This window comes from Oreochromis aureus, linkage group 15 (genome assembly GCF_013358895.1).
Source record: "Oreochromis aureus strain Israel breed Guangdong linkage group 15, ZZ_aureus, whole genome shotgun sequence".
Lineage (NCBI taxonomy): Eukaryota > Metazoa > Chordata > Actinopteri > Cichliformes > Cichlidae > Oreochromis > Oreochromis aureus.
The window spans coordinates 3635651-3656180 of record NC_052956.1 but is presented as its reverse complement, the minus strand read 5'-3'; the positions used below and the strand labels follow the sequence as shown (position 1 = coordinate 3656180).

At 42.8% G+C, this 20530-nt stretch overlaps 1 protein-coding gene across 3 annotated transcripts in view; it reads left to right on the top strand.

Moving 5' to 3' along the window:
- runx2b (RUNX family transcription factor 2b) overlaps positions 1-20530 on the top strand; it is a 122463-nt gene that overhangs the window by 69073 nt on the left and 32860 nt on the right. The window contains exons 1-2 of one of the 3 annotated variants that reach the window (XM_039599514.1): positions 12714-12828; positions 13047-13170. The exons of 1 other annotated variant lie outside the window; for it this stretch is intronic. In XM_039599514.1, the coding sequence (XP_039455448.1) occupies positions 13113-13170 (58 nt within the window). In that variant the 5' untranslated portion in view covers positions 12714-12828; positions 13047-13112. Of the gene's footprint in view, positions 1-12713; positions 12829-13046; positions 13171-20530 lie in introns of those variants that run through there. One more of the 3 variants, XM_039599513.1, reaches the window with a different exon arrangement.

The following is a 20530-nucleotide window of genomic DNA, read 5'->3' as shown; positions in this document are numbered from 1 at the left end:
GAGCCGGTCAGAGAAGATACCTGCTGCTGCTTTCGAGACTTTGTAATAGCAGTTCGCACTTGGCCTCGGATGACTCCCCCGTGGCATTTTTGTACTCGCACCAAAAGATAATGTCAATTTTAGAGCCCTGACACTATGAAACCTGAACTCCCTGCAGCCTTGCAGTAATGTGCAAAATCATGTCTTGCTGAATTAGGTTTTATGCTTAAATAATACAACATATGACATATATCATTCATTTTGAGTTTTCCCCGAAATAAATGAAACGTAGTGATACAGTGCCTGAAACAACACAAAGACATTGCAGTTGTATTAGAGCAATGGATATTTGTGAATGGGGCGGTGGGCTCGTGTGAATGAGCAGACCCTTGTGTCCACCATTCCTCTCTAATTGGGTGCAACAGATTCAATATAAACGTCACGGCCTTCCATATAATCCTGCCCATTAAAATAAGAACCACCATTAGGGAACTCTGATGTAATAAATGTTATGAATGCAAACAGTTCTGAATGTCAAATGTAATTTTTCATGGCCACCCAAGTTTCTGCATGTTATGAAACATTTAGGAAGGTTCACAGAGGATTATCAAAATCCCACAGTGCTTTTCTCCATTTTACACACACACAGCTAGAAATGGTAAGAGTGGACGTATGGTTGCAGAATTTAAAAAGTGAATACATTACCAACAACTGGGGTGGCGATGGTGTGTCTTTTAAACTGAAACATGACTTTGCTACAAAAACAAAAAAGTGCTTTGTCTGGTAGAGTCTAACCAATACAGGATTTTTAAGATGAGGACCAGTATTTGTTTGTTTTTTTGTTATATAGATAAAAATAGAAAACAATGAACATTAATTGCAGCTTGCAGACACCAGTCTGTATTAGAGCAAACAAAATGAATGGCATTTTCCATCCCTCTTTTTCAGTGAGCTACTACTAAAGCTAAATCAAAGCACTTCCATAATATTAAAGCAACTCCCTTTTTGGGGACTAAAAAGGAGGCTGACGCATTGCTCTCGTTCTCAGACATGTTTGGTCTTGTGTTATTTTGTGTTAGCGAACATCACGTTGCTATAACACTGATATGATGATAAAACATTTTTTGATGAATCACATAGATTTTATACCAGTGCTATCCTGGACTATATGGCATCATACAGCCTATTTGATATGATGCTGATTTTGAGAATAATGAACTGGTAATTTCATCTTGATGTAACTGTTAAATGCCTGTTCAGGCTATATCTCTTGTTTTTTCCAGTGACACCTGACCTGACTAAAAGAATAAATAAATAGAATAAATGTGAATAAAAATATTACGATATCGATGACAACATAAAATGTTTCTAAATCAGCTTAGCAATAACAGAATTCAAAATGCCTTTTTGAGTGTCGTGAAAACAGCATATGAAATTTCATATGAGATTAAAGTGGTTCAGTATAGTACAGTACGGTGTAAAGTGTAGCAAACAATACAGTATAGTGGGGGGGTTATTTGTGGGTTAATTGTTGTGTTAATTGTTGTGTGTGCATGGTTTAAATAAATAGGTTTGTTTTATTTTATTATATTAAAAATGAACAGGTAAACCTAATTAAGTGGACAGGGACTATTTTCTAGCACTGAACACATGTATTAATACTTGTTTTAATACTTTTGCATAATGTTCGTCTTAATGGAGAAATGACACTAAAAAATATTCATGGGCCAATTTGTCTTCCTCAACACAATCCTACTGCAAGCACTGTATACATAAAATTTTTGAATGAAAGACTCAAAATACTCACACACGCACACGCACGCACACACACACACACACACACACACACACACACACACACACACACACACACACAGTGTACATAGTGTTAATATCTATCAAAAAAAAAAGAAAGTGTAGAGATAAAGCCAGTGTGTGAATGTGTTAAAGCCCTTTTTAGAAGTGCATTTATTTGGCCCCCACAGATTGTCTCGTATCAGCAACTGTAAATAAAAACTACTTTTAATGCTTTTTAAACCAAGACTGTCGTGGTAGTTAAGAGTACTACATTTTAGAGTGAAAAAGCAGAACTCAAATATATTAATTCATTCTCCTCATGCTGTAACTTTAGTCGTGCCTCGTGGAAATGTCTATTCCTGTGGTTGGTTATCCAAGAGACAACACAAAGAGACACTTTAGATCATTTCATCAAATTTCATGACATGGAGAAAAATACAACAAGACAAATATTATTTTTAAGGTTATGACAGTTGACAGTAACTGTGATATATGAAGTGCGATGTGCGAGTTAGAAACTTCTTCAGTTCTCAAATAGAGCAAGGAGTCTTCCAGAGGAAACGGCTTTAAGGATGAAGTGTTCCTTCAATCTATTTTGAGTGCAAGTTGGTTCATTTAATATGCTGGAAAATCACATTTTCTATGCTGGTCCGCAGCATAAAAGTCAAAGAGAGGAAGCTTTAGAATTCCAAATAAAGACTGAGGCGGATTTTGTCTTTAATGTCTCATTTCTGTTATTTCAGTGGGATCAAATGGTAATACTTCACTGGAGCAGGAGTCGGTAAACATTACAGCAAATATGTACATTGGATAGGCTGGAATGCCTCTTCAAATGTAGGTTTTGGTGAACTTCACAATCTTAAAAGATCTCCTCCAGTAAAGAAAAGCTTATAGTTAATTGTGAGGCAATGATGTCTGTGCAGACATAAAAATGTTTCTTCCCCACCCCGACTCTTTAGGGAAGACAGCAAGGGGAAAAACTGTAAATCTCTCATATGCAAGACTTTCAACAGTTTAGTCACCCTTTGAAATTTGCCTTGATGAGCAGTAATTGCTGTGCAGACCCTTCCATCTTTTGCACACTTTCATGTCCCCTCAGTGGGTCTTGAATCATGGCATCTCGTGGTCTCCTAAACGACCCTTGGAGTGTCTGAAAAGACCACCAAAAGTGCAAAACTTTGGCACCCAAGAAAGTGCTACGGTGTGCCCATTAAATCATCTAACCCTATTCCCATCTCAATATAGCCACGTATTTTGGAACAAGATAAATATTTGACCAATATATACTGTAGGTGTAGCTCTGGGCTCGGGCCAAAAACACCACTGTCAAAACATGAGTGAAAGAGAAGCATTCACAAGTCGCTGATTATTGCAGGTGCTGTGTCTCCGATAAGGCAGGATATTGATTTTATTAGAGTGGCAGAAGTCTAATTACCTCCTGAACAAAACAGCCAGCACTGACCTAAAGCCATGAAGTCGGTCTTTGTATTTTGACTGCTTATTGATACAAATTAGGTCCTTACAAATAACAGCTACAAAATATTCCTGGTGTTTGCCTTCTTGAAATCTGCTGGCCGAAGCACTGTTTGCTAATGAAAAAGAAAAATAATTGCAGACTAAATGTCCTTGGTCTCCAAAGAAACGTTGCCTACATTCAGAGCTTTTCCTTCAATTACAAACTATTTCAAATACATCACATATAATGTGGAAAAAATAAACACTGATAATTTGTTGAGAGATAATTTTGAAATGTTTACGGTATCTCAGTTACATAATGCCTTTTGGGTTGAGGTCCAATTGGAGAGACACTGCTGGCTTTCATTAGCAGCAGGCATTTTTCTCCATCATATTGAGCGATGCTGCCAGAAGTCTGTGCTTCTGAAAACATTGCAGAGCCCTGCCAACAAGTAACCCCCCTCACGCCCCCTTCCCATTCCCGGCGCAGCCAGAGCGGGGCCAGATTGCTGAAAGGCAGCACAGGCAGTGTGGCACTTCTCCAAGCCTGGCCACTTTGGAAATCGCCACACGCAAGTGCTGGCCTCCCTGACGGTGGCGTGATGGGGTCACCTCTGGGGCCTGGGGTGTGTAAACACACATGACCCAAGACAAACTTTCACAATTCCGCCAGGTGTGCAAACAAGAGGCCGCAAAAATACCCGGAAAAGTCTGACCATGCAAAAACAATATAAGTGCCTCTGATGAACTCCTACAAATACAGGGGGAGAGGCAGAAAGGCTGACCAATCCTGGGTGGAACTGTTGTCAGAGCATGTTAGCGCTGCACATAGAAATTCGTCACGTATTAGAGAATCAGAGAGTCTGATGGGTTTGACGAAAGACTTACCTGTCCTGATTGGCCACCAATGTGGAGCTCATCCAGCCCACCCAGCCAGCTGAGAAAAGCCTCATCTTCACAGAAAAATGAAAAGAGAAACAGGAAAAGCATAGTTTTTTTTTTCTTTTCTTATTTTTTTTAGAAGGGTAGATTAAATCTGAGCGCGTCTACTTTTTGCCTCGTCTCTAAAATTCTAGCTCAGTAAACCTCCCCAAGTGGCCAATGGTCTCCTTTAATGCCTTAAGCCTTTATAGTGTTTTTTCTTCCACGGCCTGCACTACAGATCCAATCCAGCCTGTCCTGATCCATTGTCTCCTGGGCCGGTGAGTCCTGGAGCTGACCTTTGTGGGGAGTCTTCCAGGCACCACATGTTGGTTTTGTGTTCATATGAACTCTACTCGCTTGAGCTGTTGGGCCTATGGCACCAAGTCTGAAGGACACAGCAAAACAAGGATTTAACTGCAACCAGATGCAGCAATGTCCTCCCATATCATCTGTTATGCTTTGTGTCAGATCTTCCTCAGATAGCCACACTGCCAGTTGAAGGGGACGTGTTTGTTTGCCAGGGACTATCGAAGCACTGCAGCATATTCACCAGTATGTTTTAATTCTGGCTGCCAGTTAATGCCCGACCATAAACGTAACATCTGGATTTGGTGAATGTGTTTCTTTTTAATTGGTTATTCCAGAATTATTCATTAATGACACACGGTGTAACGACAAACAGATAATTCTCTTTAAACTGCCGTAAATCTTTGCCATCACAACATGCAATTTGAGCCGACCAATTTCTACTTATAATGATATCATTGTTACAGCTTACCTCCGCTCACCCCTACTGCTAGACATTGAGTGAGCACGTAGCAGCCTGCTGGTTATACTATTAGCAACACAGATGAGAGATGTCTGCATGTCTGTAAAGTCAACCTGTAATTATCATGGCGGTATATCCCCAGGCAAGAGACTAAGTCAGATTTATAGATTTATTCTGTCTTCAAATTAGCATCATGCCTCGGATTCCAGCATTTCATCTCGCAGGCTGCAGGAATGTTTTGAGAGTAAGAAAAGGGAGTCATTGTAATTCACAGCTACACATCCCAAAACCACCAACTGCAAAATAGGGCTGGAGAGGCAACATTATGTGAGTGTCGAGTTCAAAGCACACATATTAGAAACCTCATTTAACTGTGGCTGTACCCTTCAAAAGTTTGGATCAGTTTAGGGCTGCGGGGATAAAAAGGGTTTGTAGCTTTGTGCATCGTTTGGAAATAAAGACGGCGCTCTTACAGCAGGCAGAAACGTACGAGGAAAATGAAACTGCATTAGGCTCTTTTTGCCAGTTTAGATCTCATGAATGATTTTTCATGCTGCATGCAAATATGTTGCTACCACAAGGCTCCATTCACAGATGGCACCAACTTTCAACAGCAAAAACATGCGCTGCATGTCACGCTTTGTGTGTTTGTGTTTGAACACGTGCAGATGTTTACTTTGGGTTTTTTATCATAGATTTGGACAACCATATCGGTATATTTTTAGACTGACGCCACTGAATTACTAATGACCTTATAAGGTAATGTTAATGGTAGGTACTGAGGTGAGTAGCAAATTTGTTTCAAACATGAAAAAAGACAAAAAAATAAATCCTAGTAGTAATTTTTATTAACTGTATTTACTCTTGGTACAATACTACATAATTTAACTTGCAGATTTTATTTGTTTACATATAATATAAAAATTTCCTGTCACACACTTTGTAGCATGGACTCTAAATTTCTTGCTCTCACTTGAAACCTGCTTTCAGTTAAAACAAAGCATATTGTGTTTCGTGCTGTCTATACTGTAATATATGCATTCCTGTGTATTCCACTACGCTCTTAAATAAGTGAAATGCCTACATGTATTATAATCATAACATGATAGGTGCTTTCTGTTTGAAGTGAAGTGTTTTCTCCACGAGGAGTAAATACATTCCTCAGTTGGCTTGTCCTGGATTGATCTCTGCTGACTCAGAAGAAGGATTGCATACCTACCAAACATCTAATAGACAATGCCCTGGGGGTTACCGCTGTGCACGTACAGTCGGCTTTGTGTGGAGAACAATGTTTACAGTTCAGCCCAGTCCTTGGGGTAGAAACACAGACACTCATTTGTACTGGGTTTCGGCAGACTTTAGCATAATACTGTCAGCAAGACGGAAACATTAATCTTACAAGAGATGCAGGTGATAAATATCACCTTTTAAATCCCGAAACCGAAACAGTGCTCATTGTTCTACTGTTTTATTGTTAATAAAATAGGAAAACGTGTACAGTCTTAAACACCATGACAGCGATCTTTTTGTCATTATAAATCTAGGTCAGCGTGGCTTTGGAGTACCCCCATATGATTTGAATTTGATATTCTGATATAAATAAGATGTAAGGCCATAAACTATGGTACAGTTGTGTGATTATCCTAAGACAATGCTGCCAGTGAACTCTGGGAGCTGGCCTGTGTGCCTGTGCTCCAGGCTGTATTATGACTGGTTCAAGTCAGCGTCCTGCTCATACATCTTTCTAAAATTATACACCACAAGGAAGAAAAGCGGCCACTTCTAACAATGTCAAAAATTCAGATTTAGACCTCCCTACGCCTCCCCCCGTTTTTTTTTTATCTTGTTATTGTCTTACACGGGGACTGAAAGACGAGTCACAGCGTTATGAAATCATGTGAGGAGGGCAATTATCCATCACAAAAGCCCCACAAAAATAAAAAAGAAAAAAAAATAACCCACCGGCTGGAGAAGACAACAGAGCCTTTTGTTTGCTGCATTGTCAGTGACACAGTACCGAACTCCTCCTCATAATAGCTTGTTTCTCTAGAGCACTGTCTGCCTTTATCAGGCACACTTTGTTCTCCTCAACAAGTAAACTGAGTTTGTGAGAGTCATAATCGGCAGCTCATCTGAAAGCTCATTCAGGTTGGGATTGGCTGTTGTCACCCCCAGATTTGAGTCACGGCCAGCGCAGAGTTAATTTATTCTTCCTAGCGCACGAGATGAATGACACACAGTCATTTCTGTTATTGACATTTGCCTGGAGTGACGACATCATGTGACCGGGGGCGTCATGTGACTCCCGGGCCTTGTTGCCGTACAGTTGTATCATCGGTGCATTGTAATTATAATGCTGACTTAGCAGTTCGGCCACTTGAACTCTGTCAACCTTGGCCTTAGCAGCTATAGTAAAATCTCTCAGCTGTTGACAACTGACCACACAATGACAGGGTTTCAGGCGGCCGCAACTATACTGTACCGGTCTCAGTGGACACGGACTGTAGAGAAAATCTGAATAGAGTAGAAGCAGGAACATCACCAAGATCCTCAGTCATGGTCTTTGGTCTGAAGAAGCTGCTGTAAGTTTCATTTCAGGCCTCAGCGGCGGGACCTGTCCTCACCTTTAACACAGCATGGCATATGTAAACCAGACAGCAGGATTTGTGGAGGACCAGTATGCTTTTCATACAAAAAGCACCATGAAGTTTCACAGAGGTGGAGAAATAGCGGGAGACTGGTATGCACGCCAGAGTAAGGAAGATATATATAAGTCAAACTCCATCTACTTAGCACACAAATTAAACCAACTTGTCAGTGAACATTTAGAAATCATCGCTTGGGTCTCAGCGGGCCTCGCTGTTTGAACTGCAGTGTAGGTAGGCACTGTTTATCCTGGACTGGCCCTTGATTAAAATGAGGAATGGAAGAAGGGGGAAAAAAAGAAGAAATGGCTCAGTCTCTCGGTGGTCAGCCACAGCCTCCTCATCGCAGCCTCCACCAGTGATCTGACTTTCTCCTTTTTGCAATTTTATGTAATCACAACTCCAAGAGCTATTTTTAATGTGTGTTTAGGTTGTGCGCGCGCCATTCGATATTAAACATTTCCCCTTATTACTTAAAGGCCGACTTTATTTTCCCTCATAGCTGTGACTCCAAAAACAGCTGTCCAGACACCACAAGAAAGGTCCTTAAGTCACTGGAAGATGTAGATACCGCTGCTGGACTCCAAAAGAAAAATATCTACTTTTCATTAAGATTATACCATACCGTACTTCACCAAACAATTCACAAAGAACATCAACATCCTCTTGGCGAAACGGCGCGATAGATTAAGTTTTTCACTTCCATGAGTTTTGGATCCCGTTGAAGCGAACTTCTGCGTGGCGCTCGCTTTATTCTGTTGCTTCAGGTCACCGTTCTGCCTCAGCAGCAGCGTAAGGGGATATTTACGTTCACACCAGTGGCGCGGTGGCCAACAGAAGCTGATTGCAAGTGGTGTTTGTTTCCAACGAAAGCACGTTAATTCGGGCCCGGCCGCAGTGTAAACTACCTTGGCGTTTTACAGATGTCGCCTGTTAAAGTGAATCACTGTACCTGCCTGTTTGCCCGACCGGGCCGTTCTGATGCCTCGCCAGAGAGAGTACACAACACGAGCCAACGGGGCTATTAATAAGCCCTTCCTTTTCTAATACTGTAATCCGTCCGTGTGTGTAATGTCTCGCTCCGGGCTAATTATGTCACGTCATTTTTAGCTTTCGCGACGAGACGAATACAGACAGCCTCAGCCTGAGTTCATTTTAACCCATCTTAGGTATCATTATCCCCCAATATTTTTCAGAAATAATTTTCTTTGAAAACAGTCATCTGCGAAGGTCATCTGCTGTGACAGAGCGAGGAAACAGCAGCACTGCATTACACACATGCTGCGTTAATAGCATGTGTCGTTTTTTAAGCGCGCTCCAACACACGATACCTCTATTATGTGTCTGCGAGAGCTTGTGATAACAAAGCGAGTCCATTTGAAGGTGTGTGGTCCTGAGTGGTAGAAGAGGGAAAGTGTCTGGCAGGGTGGGCCATCAACCACAGTCCTCAGGGCAGACCTTGGCCAGAGCTCAGAGTATGGCCAAGCTCTTCAGCGCCGCACACAAGTATAGCAAGCTTAGTGTACGGCCACCAGTGGAGAACCAGTAATGAATGAAATATTATATTCCACATTATATTTCAGCCTGTAACATTATTACCTGCACATAAAATCTCGTCTTTTTTTTTTGACAGCAAGATGTACGAATGTTACAGAATAAAGCTTCAAACTGTAAGAACACAGCGACGAGGTACAGTTAAGTATTTCCTTTAACTGCATTTATACATTTATACATAGGCCTGGATTTGCAAAATATATAAATACATATATAAAACAGTTTTTTTTTTTTTTTATGAGCTCTAAATACCAGCACGGATGGGTTTTGCCGTGTTTGGCTCTTCTCTCATCAACATAATTTCCAGAGAAAAATTCTTCCAATCAAGCTGACTTAAATCCAATGAATAGCTTTTCAAGTGAGCTCTGCTGAACTGCACAAAGTTCCAAAAACAATTCTTATACCAACAAAGTCAGAACCTTTCATTTGGATGTCTTCTGGATTTGATCTAGAGGGAGTTAAATCTTCAGATTTGAAGACCAGCAGTTTCAGTGCTGGAAAAGTGCACAGTGGTTTTTCATAAGGTGTGTGAACCTCTGACCTGACAGCGAGATGGGCCGACTTCAACAAAACTTTGCTGCTGTATCGGGGGGGAGGGGGGCACCCTCGGCTCTGCAAAGTTGAAATCTGTGCAGCCCGGACAGAATTCATGCGAGATATCTGACACTACAACATCATCACAGTTCAGATTTTCGCCATCAAGGTTGTTTATCACATGCCGTGCCACCCAAGAAGTTATGTTTCCTGCCATGTGAGTGGAGCTTGACATTTATGCTTTACTTTTCATTCCATGTTTTAGATTCAATCACGATGTGCAAATTATATCCCCATCAAACTGCGTGCAATTTACTGTGGCTCAGCGGCACTCGGTGGTGCTGGACTCTGTCCCAAAGTTTAATACTTCTGACAGAAAAGCATCCATTTGCAGTAACCCTAAAAATGTTTATACATGACCTTAAATATTATTCTTGAAATACTTAAAGTATCGAGCACTAAACTGATCCAGATCTGCAACCGTCTCTCTTTGCTGCTGCACTGCTGTCATCTCAAACTTACAACGTCTAACAACTGCAGAAGTCTGTTTCTGGGGGTTTTGAGTATTTTCTATTTCGAGTGAACGTAAACTGCACGGGTGACACGATCGATTAAATCTTGCCACGGAAACAGGTACTGTCTGTCATATTCGATGTGTTTGCAGGATCTGAATGGCCCTTCCCTACTGTGCTGTAACATGCGCTGCAACTCAAGAGGCATGTTCTTGTTTTAGACAGCAAATATTTACAAAGCACCGCGCCAAGGAAAATGTTTCGCTGTACGAAAATAAGGTCGGTGGCAAAGACTTGTGGAAATGCTGTTGTGCCTCTCGGGGAGGGGGAGTGGTGTTATAATTTATGTTTGACATATTAGTAGTAGTATTTGAAACAAAAAGGGCTCAGACTCAATCGCTAGAATATGACAGTATGCTTAGTTTTTACACAGACAGTAGTGTTAATTGTTTTGTTGACTGTGTGTTTAGGTCTTTTTTTTTTTTGAGATACAGTGATATATTTGTTTATTGTGGACTTTGGCTTTGATGAAAATTTTTCAAGACTGTTGCTTAAGCATGGTATTTAAATGCTATTTTATATGTTTTTAAAAAACACCCAAATTTTAATGTGCTGTCTATTTTTAATATAGTATTTAAAAGCAGACTGATAAATTAAAAAACACTTATTCTAATTTGTTTCTAAAATGTGTATCTGTATATATAGATATAGATATAGAGAGAGAGAGAGAGATTTTCTACTACCAAACCAGGAGTGGTATAGATACATTACAATCGATACATACATTATTAGCAGGGCCTAACATACATATTATTTTTCTTAAATCACAAGTAGCATGAACAACCCACAGAACCCAGTGTCACTGGATCCTTGGAGCTTCGTTGTATCATTTCTATTAAGAAACACCCCCAATAATCTTCACTCACAACAAGTGTAATAGTAGCTGAACGTAGTATCTCTTAAGATGTTTATTGCTTCTTTTTGTTTCTTTGTGGGTTTAATGTAATTGAATGTGGTGAGCCACACAAATAAAAGTTGACTGTTCTCCATGGTATATTGGCACAGGTAGCAATACCTAGGTAGAATATTAAAAAAAAAACCTGTCACATGAAAGCAAAATTACCTACATGAACAGCTGTCATCTCATAAATTAGAAGCATTTGATAGGCTTATTCTGACGGCTAATTAAAAGGGAGAAAGTTTCAACTGGCAAAAACAAATCTAAGACAGAAAGACAAAAGGCTGAGGAGCTACTCGACTCTTTGCTGCTTAGTCACACATGCCTGCTGGCAAATGAAAGAATGATTAAGATACTGTTAACACTTTCAAACCTGACTGAACTGCCAGCTTCATTCCACACATTCCTCTGCTTCTCCTCTAACACCCCGTCTGCGTTTTTCTGATGTGTTGTAACAAACACCTGTGATCAGTGATCAAAAGACAAACCGTGCTGAGATGTGCGAGGGTGTGGGAATCGGTGTGTGCGTGGAGCGTGTGATGATTCACTGTTAATTGTCGAGACCTGCCTGCTCTGCGCTACAGGTTGGCAGGCCGTTCTCGGCAGGGTGATGGGGTGTGTGTGTGTCTCCTGTTAGAAGACATCTCTTTTACAGAAAAGACAGGTGGCCATGATCTATGGCCTCTTACGGGAATCGCCCCCCTGACTGCTGCTTCAGTGAGAGCCAATGAAAGCTCAGTATAGGCTTGGATGCATACATGCACATGCACAAACACGGCTATTACGGTAATAACGCGGTGACATAACTACTGTTTGTGACACAGCAACGTGCAAGGAGTGAGAAAGAGAACAAATTCAGGCTGCACCGAGACGACTCTTCAGACACGCTCCTCGGTAAATAAGCAGAGTGTCACACCACCTCCGCTTTCCCTTCACACACATGCGCTCGCCCAGCTTTTTCCTCTCTTCCCCAGTTCTTTCTGCTGCAGACAAACACGCGCGCGTACACACCCAGTCTCACACCACCACCACCACCAGCCAGCCATTCGCTCCTCACTCACACCCTCAAATCTTACCAAGCTGAGCTCTCCCTGCTCAGAGGCAGACAGGAGCAGCACGGCAGCCTGCTAAAGGAGTTGAGGGAAGGAGCAGCAGTGTCAGGGAGAGAGAGAGTTTGAGGAGAGAGAGTGAGGAGGGAGGGGGATGAAAGAGTGAAGGGAGACCAACCCAAGAGAGAGCACTGCTCCCCATATGCTGAGGAGGCATGGGCGGTTGAACAAGCTGCCCCCACTGAAGCCTCCTGACTCATGGGAGCGTCAGACCCCGATCCCCAGAGAGCCTCGAAATGCTGCCGAACCACGCGCAAGAGAGAAGGAGGGGAGCCAGAGAGTAGAGGAAAAAAAAAGTCCAAGGAGAGGAGAGGGAAGAAAGCCACAACGGTAGGCTGTCCCAACTCAACTGCTGTGCCGTGATGACGTCAGAGGGCATGTGACCCAGGCTCTCCAGTGACGGCACATGGAGGGCAGGAAAGAGACGAGTTTTAAAGCTGGTGCCTTTTGGGTTGTGTGAGGGCTCTGCTCGCCTCCCAAACAACCACAGAACCACAGACGTGCGGCTCGGGGTTGGTGTTTGAGGGCGACCTGGAGTGTAAATGGTTAATCGTCGCGGGCCAGCACCAGTCACAAGGACGGCGCTAAGCGAGTAAGTACGTTCCAACCACACTCGCCAAGCAAGCAAGTCCGACACCATCTGATCTATCCGCAAAGGCGATATTTGTCTCTGCAATTTTTTTTTTCCTCTATAAAACCAGACCTGGTTGTTACTTGTGGTCATCCAAATAGTTGATACGTAAAAGCATGTCTTGTGGATGGCTTTTCCATTTTTTTTTCTTCATGACATGCTGCGTGCTCTTGGTTTAGGACGTGTCAAGGGTCAAGGAAACCACAGAAGAACAAAAGTGGGGCTTGCTGCAACCAGAGGCAGCTATGGCATCTAACAGCCTTTTCAGCACAGTGACACCATGTCAGCAAAACTTCTTCTGGGGTGAGTACCACTTTCCTGCTCCCTGTTGTGTCTGGATTGGGTTGGGGGGCTCAGGTCACAGGAAGGACTTGGGGTCAGGTGGTGAGGCTTGGGTGGTGGAATTAACGGGGTTCGAGGAAAGCGGGCGAAGATGTTGGAACTGGTCCGATGTTTTGGGTCCAGATGAGTGGAGGGGATCAGCTGAGGTCATGGAGGACCCCGCTATCAAGGTCCAAGCTTTTGTGGCGGACAAAACACCCAACTATCATCAAGGCTTTTTCTCCTTTTTCTTTGTGCACCCAAAAGAAAAAAACAACAAGAAAAGAAAATCTGCACATAGAGATTCCAGTATTTATTCTATGTGATGTTTATAAATATTTTCCAAAGAGGGAGATGATATGTTTGTGCAACATACCCTTAGATTTACAAAGCGATGCCATTGCGGAACCAAAAACAAAGGCACGGGTGATATTTTTGACAGACGTAAACAGACGCTGCACAAGGGAGTTTACAGTGGAGCATTGGAACAAGATGTGGGGGATTACTGGGCTGTGTGTGTTGGGTGCCTGTGCTTGCGCATAGAGAAGAAGTATTGATTAGTTTGCCAAGAAAGATCTGTAATCGCTTCCTGAAATTGTTCAGTTGCGCTGCTGTCGTTAATTAATCGGTGTCAATTTCTGCAGGCTCCAGGGAGCATTTACTCGACAGACATAAATCCAGATTGAACTCGAAGTTGATCCATGCTGACTTCCTTTCTATGAATTCGGTGCTTAAGACTGTAATGATTAATGTAAACGTATCACAGTGACTGTGTTTGACTTTATTCACTTCTACACAAACGGATAAAAAGATGAAATGTGTTTTGTGTGTTTAAGAAGCCCTTGATTTGCACTTTTACAACCAAAGAAATAATTACGTTATTCTTAAAGTGATGATCTAATATCTGCTAATATATATTCTTAATATTATATCTTCCAAATAATACAAGATTCTGCCTCCTTCCTGAAGTGGATCTATATGGAAATAAAGGCAAAACAAATCCAAAAACCTGTGAATGGTAGCAGTGACAACCTAATGATTTTCAACTACCTGTGAAGGCCAGCTTGCACTCTCCAGGCTGCAGCCTGTGTTTTGGGTTCGCTCTATTGTACTGTGACAGCTTCTTTACACAGTCTAATTCAATCAGCAAAATAAATGGTTTACAAGATGAATTTTCAAATTTAAACAAACATTTTCCTTCCCGTGCGACACAAGAAATAGACAGGCTCAGCTTAATAGACGACCTCCTCCTCTCTCTCGCTCCCCCCCACAACCCGCCGCCCTTCTGCCTCCCGCTCCGGTCCATAGCCTCCCGCTCGTCTTGTCCAAATCAAATGTTTAAAAGATGTTTTTAAGAAGTCGCTCGGTGGTCAGACACAGCTGTTCTTCTGGGCTCCCGCTCCGCACAGAAGCAGGGTGGCTCCTAATACACTCTGAAAGCTGGGAGAGAGTGAGCGTCTTCTACCAATCACCACCACCTATTACCATGTTAACCCCCTGACCTTTCGCCGTGTCTCGGGGGGGAGGGCGGTGGAGGGGGTCGGAGCACAGGAGAAGGAGAGGAGAGGAGCAGCAGTGCAGGAAATTGAAAGCACGCCGTGGGAGAGGCAGACAGTGGAGAGAGAAGAGCAGATGTGTGCAGATGCTCAGGTAGAGAAGACATCCCATAAGGATGATAATCCTTGATCAGTTCTCAGACATCAAGGTTTGCTGATTGATGCCGTGCCACGCCTCATTGACTTTGCCCCTGTTTATGAACATCTGGGTAGTAAATCTGTCAGTGCAACCACAAAAAGCCCCCCTGACAGCACGGTGTGATTTTGCAAGACCACCAGTTCTTTCTGTTGTATTTATAATTCTGAATAAATAAATGTAGTGTACTGCGCTGCATCTGAACTGGCAAAAAATTAGGAATGGCACCCAGGATATTTTTTTTGCTTTAGCCAAACAAAAAAAGGAAGAGGAAAAAGTAACGTTGAACTCATTTGACTTACATAAGAACTTAAAACGTGGATTTTGTGGCATAAATTTTTACATCTGTAAGCATCCTTATCCGTTCCTGTGAACTTAAAATGCATGAAGTGGATATAAAGAGAGCTGGAGCGTTGACTTTTGTTGATTTTACATATTTTCTTCAAGTTCCCCCGCTCCCGTGTTTCTCCTGGATCGTTTTGCCCAGCGTCAGCCGGTTTGCCGAGAGCACAAAATACTGTTTTTGTAGTTAGAAAGCCACATTACTCCATCCGTCTGTATATTTGTGTTCATTAAGGACATTTTTAATTTAGAGTCGAGCCTACATTCCCATGCAGCGATAAATTGAGCTGACTTGAGGGAACGGGCAAATATTCCAAATTAAAGTAAAGGGGGCTCATTAAAATTTGTCTTGGCATTTACATGAGGCAATTTTAATTTAATTGCTTTGAATACATTTTTTTTATAACTCCTCATACTGGCAGATCAGATGGAGAGGGCAGAATAATCTTCAACATGTGTGGCACCCACTCAGCCACCGTGCCTCTCCAGGGAACATTTAAGTGCCTCTTTTCTCTATTACAAACTTAATTACATATAGACAATTAAGTCATGGGAGCAATTATCGTTCGGCAAAGCCATGCAGTCGCAGTCAAGAGGGGGGAAAAAAGAAGTGCTTACACACAGACGGGCCCGAATCAACAACATCAAAAGAAAGAAAGCGGGGACGATGTGGGTAAATATCTGAAAACTCCAGGCGGAAAACTTTCCCCCCGAAGAAAATCTCGGATAATTTGCAGGGAAACCGTATATATGTATTTGAGAAAGGGAGCTTCTGTTGCATAAGTGTTGCCTTAGATCTAACCACAGGCCTGCTTCTTGGAGACGTCTTAAAAGTGAACCAGACATCCCACCGCACCACCACCATCACCTCCCACCCGCTCCCCTCACCCCCCACCATCCAGCCGGGAGAGACGTGAAGCCCACTCATCAATAGGTAATTTGAAAATGCCGGGGGATGGGTCGGGGGAGTGGGGGGAGGACGATGTGAGGGCTTCACTGGCTGCTACTGTGCAGCGGAGACTCTTCCCTTAACTCCAGGCTCAAAGGAACTCTATTTAGCATCGCTTAATTGTACCTCTGAGGCAAACATGTTATTTAATCCCAGCAGGGTCATATTGATGGAGTAAAATAGCGCTGTTTGTGTTTGCGAGCTGCGCCAGCTATTAGGACTTATTAGTGCTGGTGGTTTACATTAGCCTACATGATTCCTCGGGGTAATCAGGGAGCGTTAATGTGATCGGGGTTTAATCAAAGATAAATTGGTGTGTAATTCACTCAAATGTACTGTGAATGTGAGGCTGATTGTGCCCAAAAATAGACTTTAGGCTGTTATTAAAGTCTAAATGATAGCGTCGTGGGAATAACGTAAGCTGTGATTTTTACGGTCTGAAAATAGAGTGTGATGTGAAAGTTGTGGAGAGTTTTCTGTCATTTTAAAAAATAATAAAGGGTTGATATATTTTGCTAAAGGGAATGAATGTTGAGAAAGTCTCTGCTGCTTTCTGAAATTATAAATGCGGTGTCTTTCCTGTGAATCGCTGTGCTTTGTGGTCTCGATGTGGTACAATATCTGCTTCACTACTTTCAAAATAAAGCAGTGAAATGAGGGAGATTACTCTCATCTCTGTAATATGCAGACTGCAACAACAAATGTAGAACTCAGTGTAAATACTCACAGGGCACTGTATATTATCTCTTGTTCTGTCCTAATATTCAGTCGCTGTGGGGCTAATTACACTATTATGATAAGGTAACCTGCCAGCTGACTGCTTATCGTAGGGTTCTGCCTATTCAAAGCATTGACATTAGACTCAAAAACAATCTCCTTAAAGGGCCAATAAAGCCTGTTTATTAAACACTTGAACGCTTGCTTAAAAAAGTGCTAACGCCTCGCTTGCTATAAATCAGTGCAAATGTTCAATATCCCGGTGGTGTTTTGGTGAGATGAGAGCCAAATTGGTGCGTATTTTTGGATAGCGTTGCAAACTCATTCTGCACATAGCTATGATTTTTGAATGCACCATAATTACCGGGTAGCTTAATGCCATTGCGTTAACCAGTGAAGCTTTTAAAGCGTCGCTGTGCTATTTTCACACTTAACAAGATCCTGCAGCCACTCATCCATTTCAATAGCATCAAGCTGGGTGAATTACCGTTATCCGATATAAGCCCTCAGAGAGGAAGTAACTACCTAACACTTTGAAAAATTGGTCTATCTTGGAACGGCTTCACTCTAATGAAACATAACACCAGTATTATAAAGCAGTCTGCTCTTTCTTTTCACATCCTCCATTTTTTTTTCTTCTTGGCATTTATGTTTTATTTTAGTTGTTTAAGTCAGAAGATGGCTTAAAGCGGAGCTGATATGGCGAACCACAGGAAAGGCTGAATAGCAGTGTTTTCCCCGTTGCCCGCCTTCAAATAGGCTGAGGCGGCCTTGCTTCCACACTCACGTGTTTCTATAAGGGGGAAATATGGAGTGTTGAGCCTCCTGGATGTTTGGGTTCAGCGTGTAACGATGTGAGTGAGAGCGTGGCCACAGCATCTACACAAGGCCTTACCTGTTCTTCCCCGTGCCGGAGAAAAGGGCAGGTTTTTCGGCTTGTTAGTTTAATCTTAAAGGAATGCGGTATCCCCTCCGACTCAGGCCAGACTCCTAAATATATAACCTTACTTTCCAGCGCTAGTTGCACTGAAGCAATTCGGATTATTTAGTTGGTATAACCCCTAACGTGTAGGAGTGTCAACACAGACGGTTTGGATTGTGCTCAGTTTTTGAGGAGAAGGTGAAGAAGATGAGTGAAGGAGCATCAAAGAAGGCTGAGCTGACTGCAATCAATAGCTTGGCAGCACATCAGTGGAGCACCTTGTTACAACGTGTCCAGGCATCAGTATCAGCGCTGACTTTCTCTCAAGTATTTTCCTTTTATCGGGTAGCACTCTTATAAAAAACATTTAGGGACAAATTTGGTAACTTAAACAGACGTTTGGCATGTAGCAAAGTCGCTGAATAATGACAGGTGGGTTTTGTAGTTTCCATTGTGCGTGCACATTAAAGGTGTGTGTGACAGGAGGATCTGTCTGCTTGATTAATGCTCTCGCTCAAACTGGCACCTGGAACCAATCCCCCCCTTCTGCCGCCCCCATGTGCACCGTGTGTGTGCATTCCACACAGTGTGACTTTAGAGGGACTGAGGGTGGGCGTTGAGCTGGAGGCGCAGATGGGACCGGGGGACTTGGAGCGGAAGAAAAGAAAGGTGTGCAGAGGAGGGAACAATAGACGGACGTGCATTGGAGGGTGTAAGGGTGTCATTAATAGTGCACAGGCCCCATCTCCTAATTTGCTCAAATTACCTGCCCACACAGTGGGCCCCCTCTGCCAGTGCTGAGGTGTGAACACAACAGATCAAATACACCTGAAAATCAGAGAGCCCACCCACTCAGCGACACCCACACGAGGCTTTTAAGGTGGCCTGACAACTCTCTGTGCCTGTGCGTGGAAGAGAGGGGTCAAATGTTTACTCTTTCATGTTTCAGAAGGGAGTAAAATGTGAGAAAATTAGAGAGAAAGAAGACATGAAGAGGAAGAAAAAGAGTAAGTGAGACTGGGATATGATACAAAAGGAAGGATCGGTTTGCGCTCATGAGGCAAGTACAAAACTGGCTCTTACAAACCACCTCCCATATGGCACTGTGGGGGCGGCCATTTACCATCATTCACCTTCCTCACCTCCCTTCATCCCTTCCTCCTTCTGCTTCTCCTTAAGTCCTCCCTTTATCCTTCCCCTCCCACCCACGCTTTCAGGAAAAGGTTGATGACAAACGTGATGGGCGGCGATGCTTTGGTCACCACAGTAATCAGAGTCACCAGCACCGTACCACCTGTGGCACACACAAGCTGGCATGGAGACTTATTCAGATGTGTGCAGAGACACTGAAATTAAATATCCCCCCGAGACACAAAAGGAGGCCCGGAGAGTGTGTGTAGGTGTGTGCAGTGGGCTGCAAGCCTTTGAACTTTGAGTAGTGTGTGTAGCTGATATTGACAAGTCTCTGGGGGGAGACGAGGGAAGCTAGAAAAAGGTAGCTCTCATTTGTAAAGTGGCCTCCGGAGAAAAAGAGAGGAAAAAAATTACTCCTTAGCTCCCCCACCCCCACTGCTAGGATTTATTAGGAGCGTAGTATAGATAATATACTTACACCTAAGTCAACCTATGAAGAGCCTGTTCACTTCCTGTTAATCTGCATGCACATTAGAAGCAATTTGCTCGTCACACATCGAAACTGATGACTGGTCGCTCGTGGACATTGCAGGGTGCAGTTGCCTAGGTGACCATTTAATGTATAGACTACCAGTTCATATGTTATTCAACGGTATTCTTAACTCTTACACAGTAACTTGGAAGTTGAGAAAAGTTTAGCTCGGGTCCTGCCCACCTTCCAGCGCCGGTGGGGGGGTTTTCGCCCAAAGTCGCTTCACTTTCGATGTACTTTGGTCGCCGCATCGCTACAGATTGCTTTCAGTACGTATGGAGCGTCAGCGCCATTATGCAGAAACTGACTGTAGTTAGAGGGCGCTCACGAGACTGTCCTCAACTGACTAGAACGAATAAAGCCAAAATATATATGCCTGCTTTTAAACCAAAAAGCTCCAGTTAAAGTTTTTGTAAATAGTCTGATTACATTTACATTTAAAGTCAGTTTAATGTCTGATTAAGATGTTACAATACTGAATTTTGCCCATATTTTTCTCACATTCAGCTAATATACGCTGATTACCAAGTTAAAACCCACGGTTTCCAACCCGTTAAACAAACCAGTTTTCAAAGAGTTTCCACAGCGTTTAGTTATATCAGATCACAAACTTGCACAAGGAGCAGCTAGTATGGCGTTCGAAATCGATGTTATCCGCTGGCTGTTGCTAGAAACTCACTGGCGTCGTTTGTTTTGTGCATGAGATCAAGATTGCAAATTATTTAATTTTTTTTCTGGTTACAAGTGACAAAAAGTGACATTTTTTTTTTGTCCACAATTACCAGTTTTCCCCCTTGGAACAGCAATGACCTGTGTATAAGTACGCGGTGTGTATATATTTCCATCCATCCATTCGCTTCCGCTTATCCTTTCCAGGGTTGCGGGGGGCGCTGGAGCCTATCCCAGCTGTCATAGGGCGAGAGGCGGGGTACACCCTGGACAGGTCGCCAGTCTGTCGCAGGGCCAACACACAAGGACAGACAACCATTCACACACACATTCACACCTAGTGACAATTTGGATTATCCAATTAACCTATCCCCACAAGCTATAT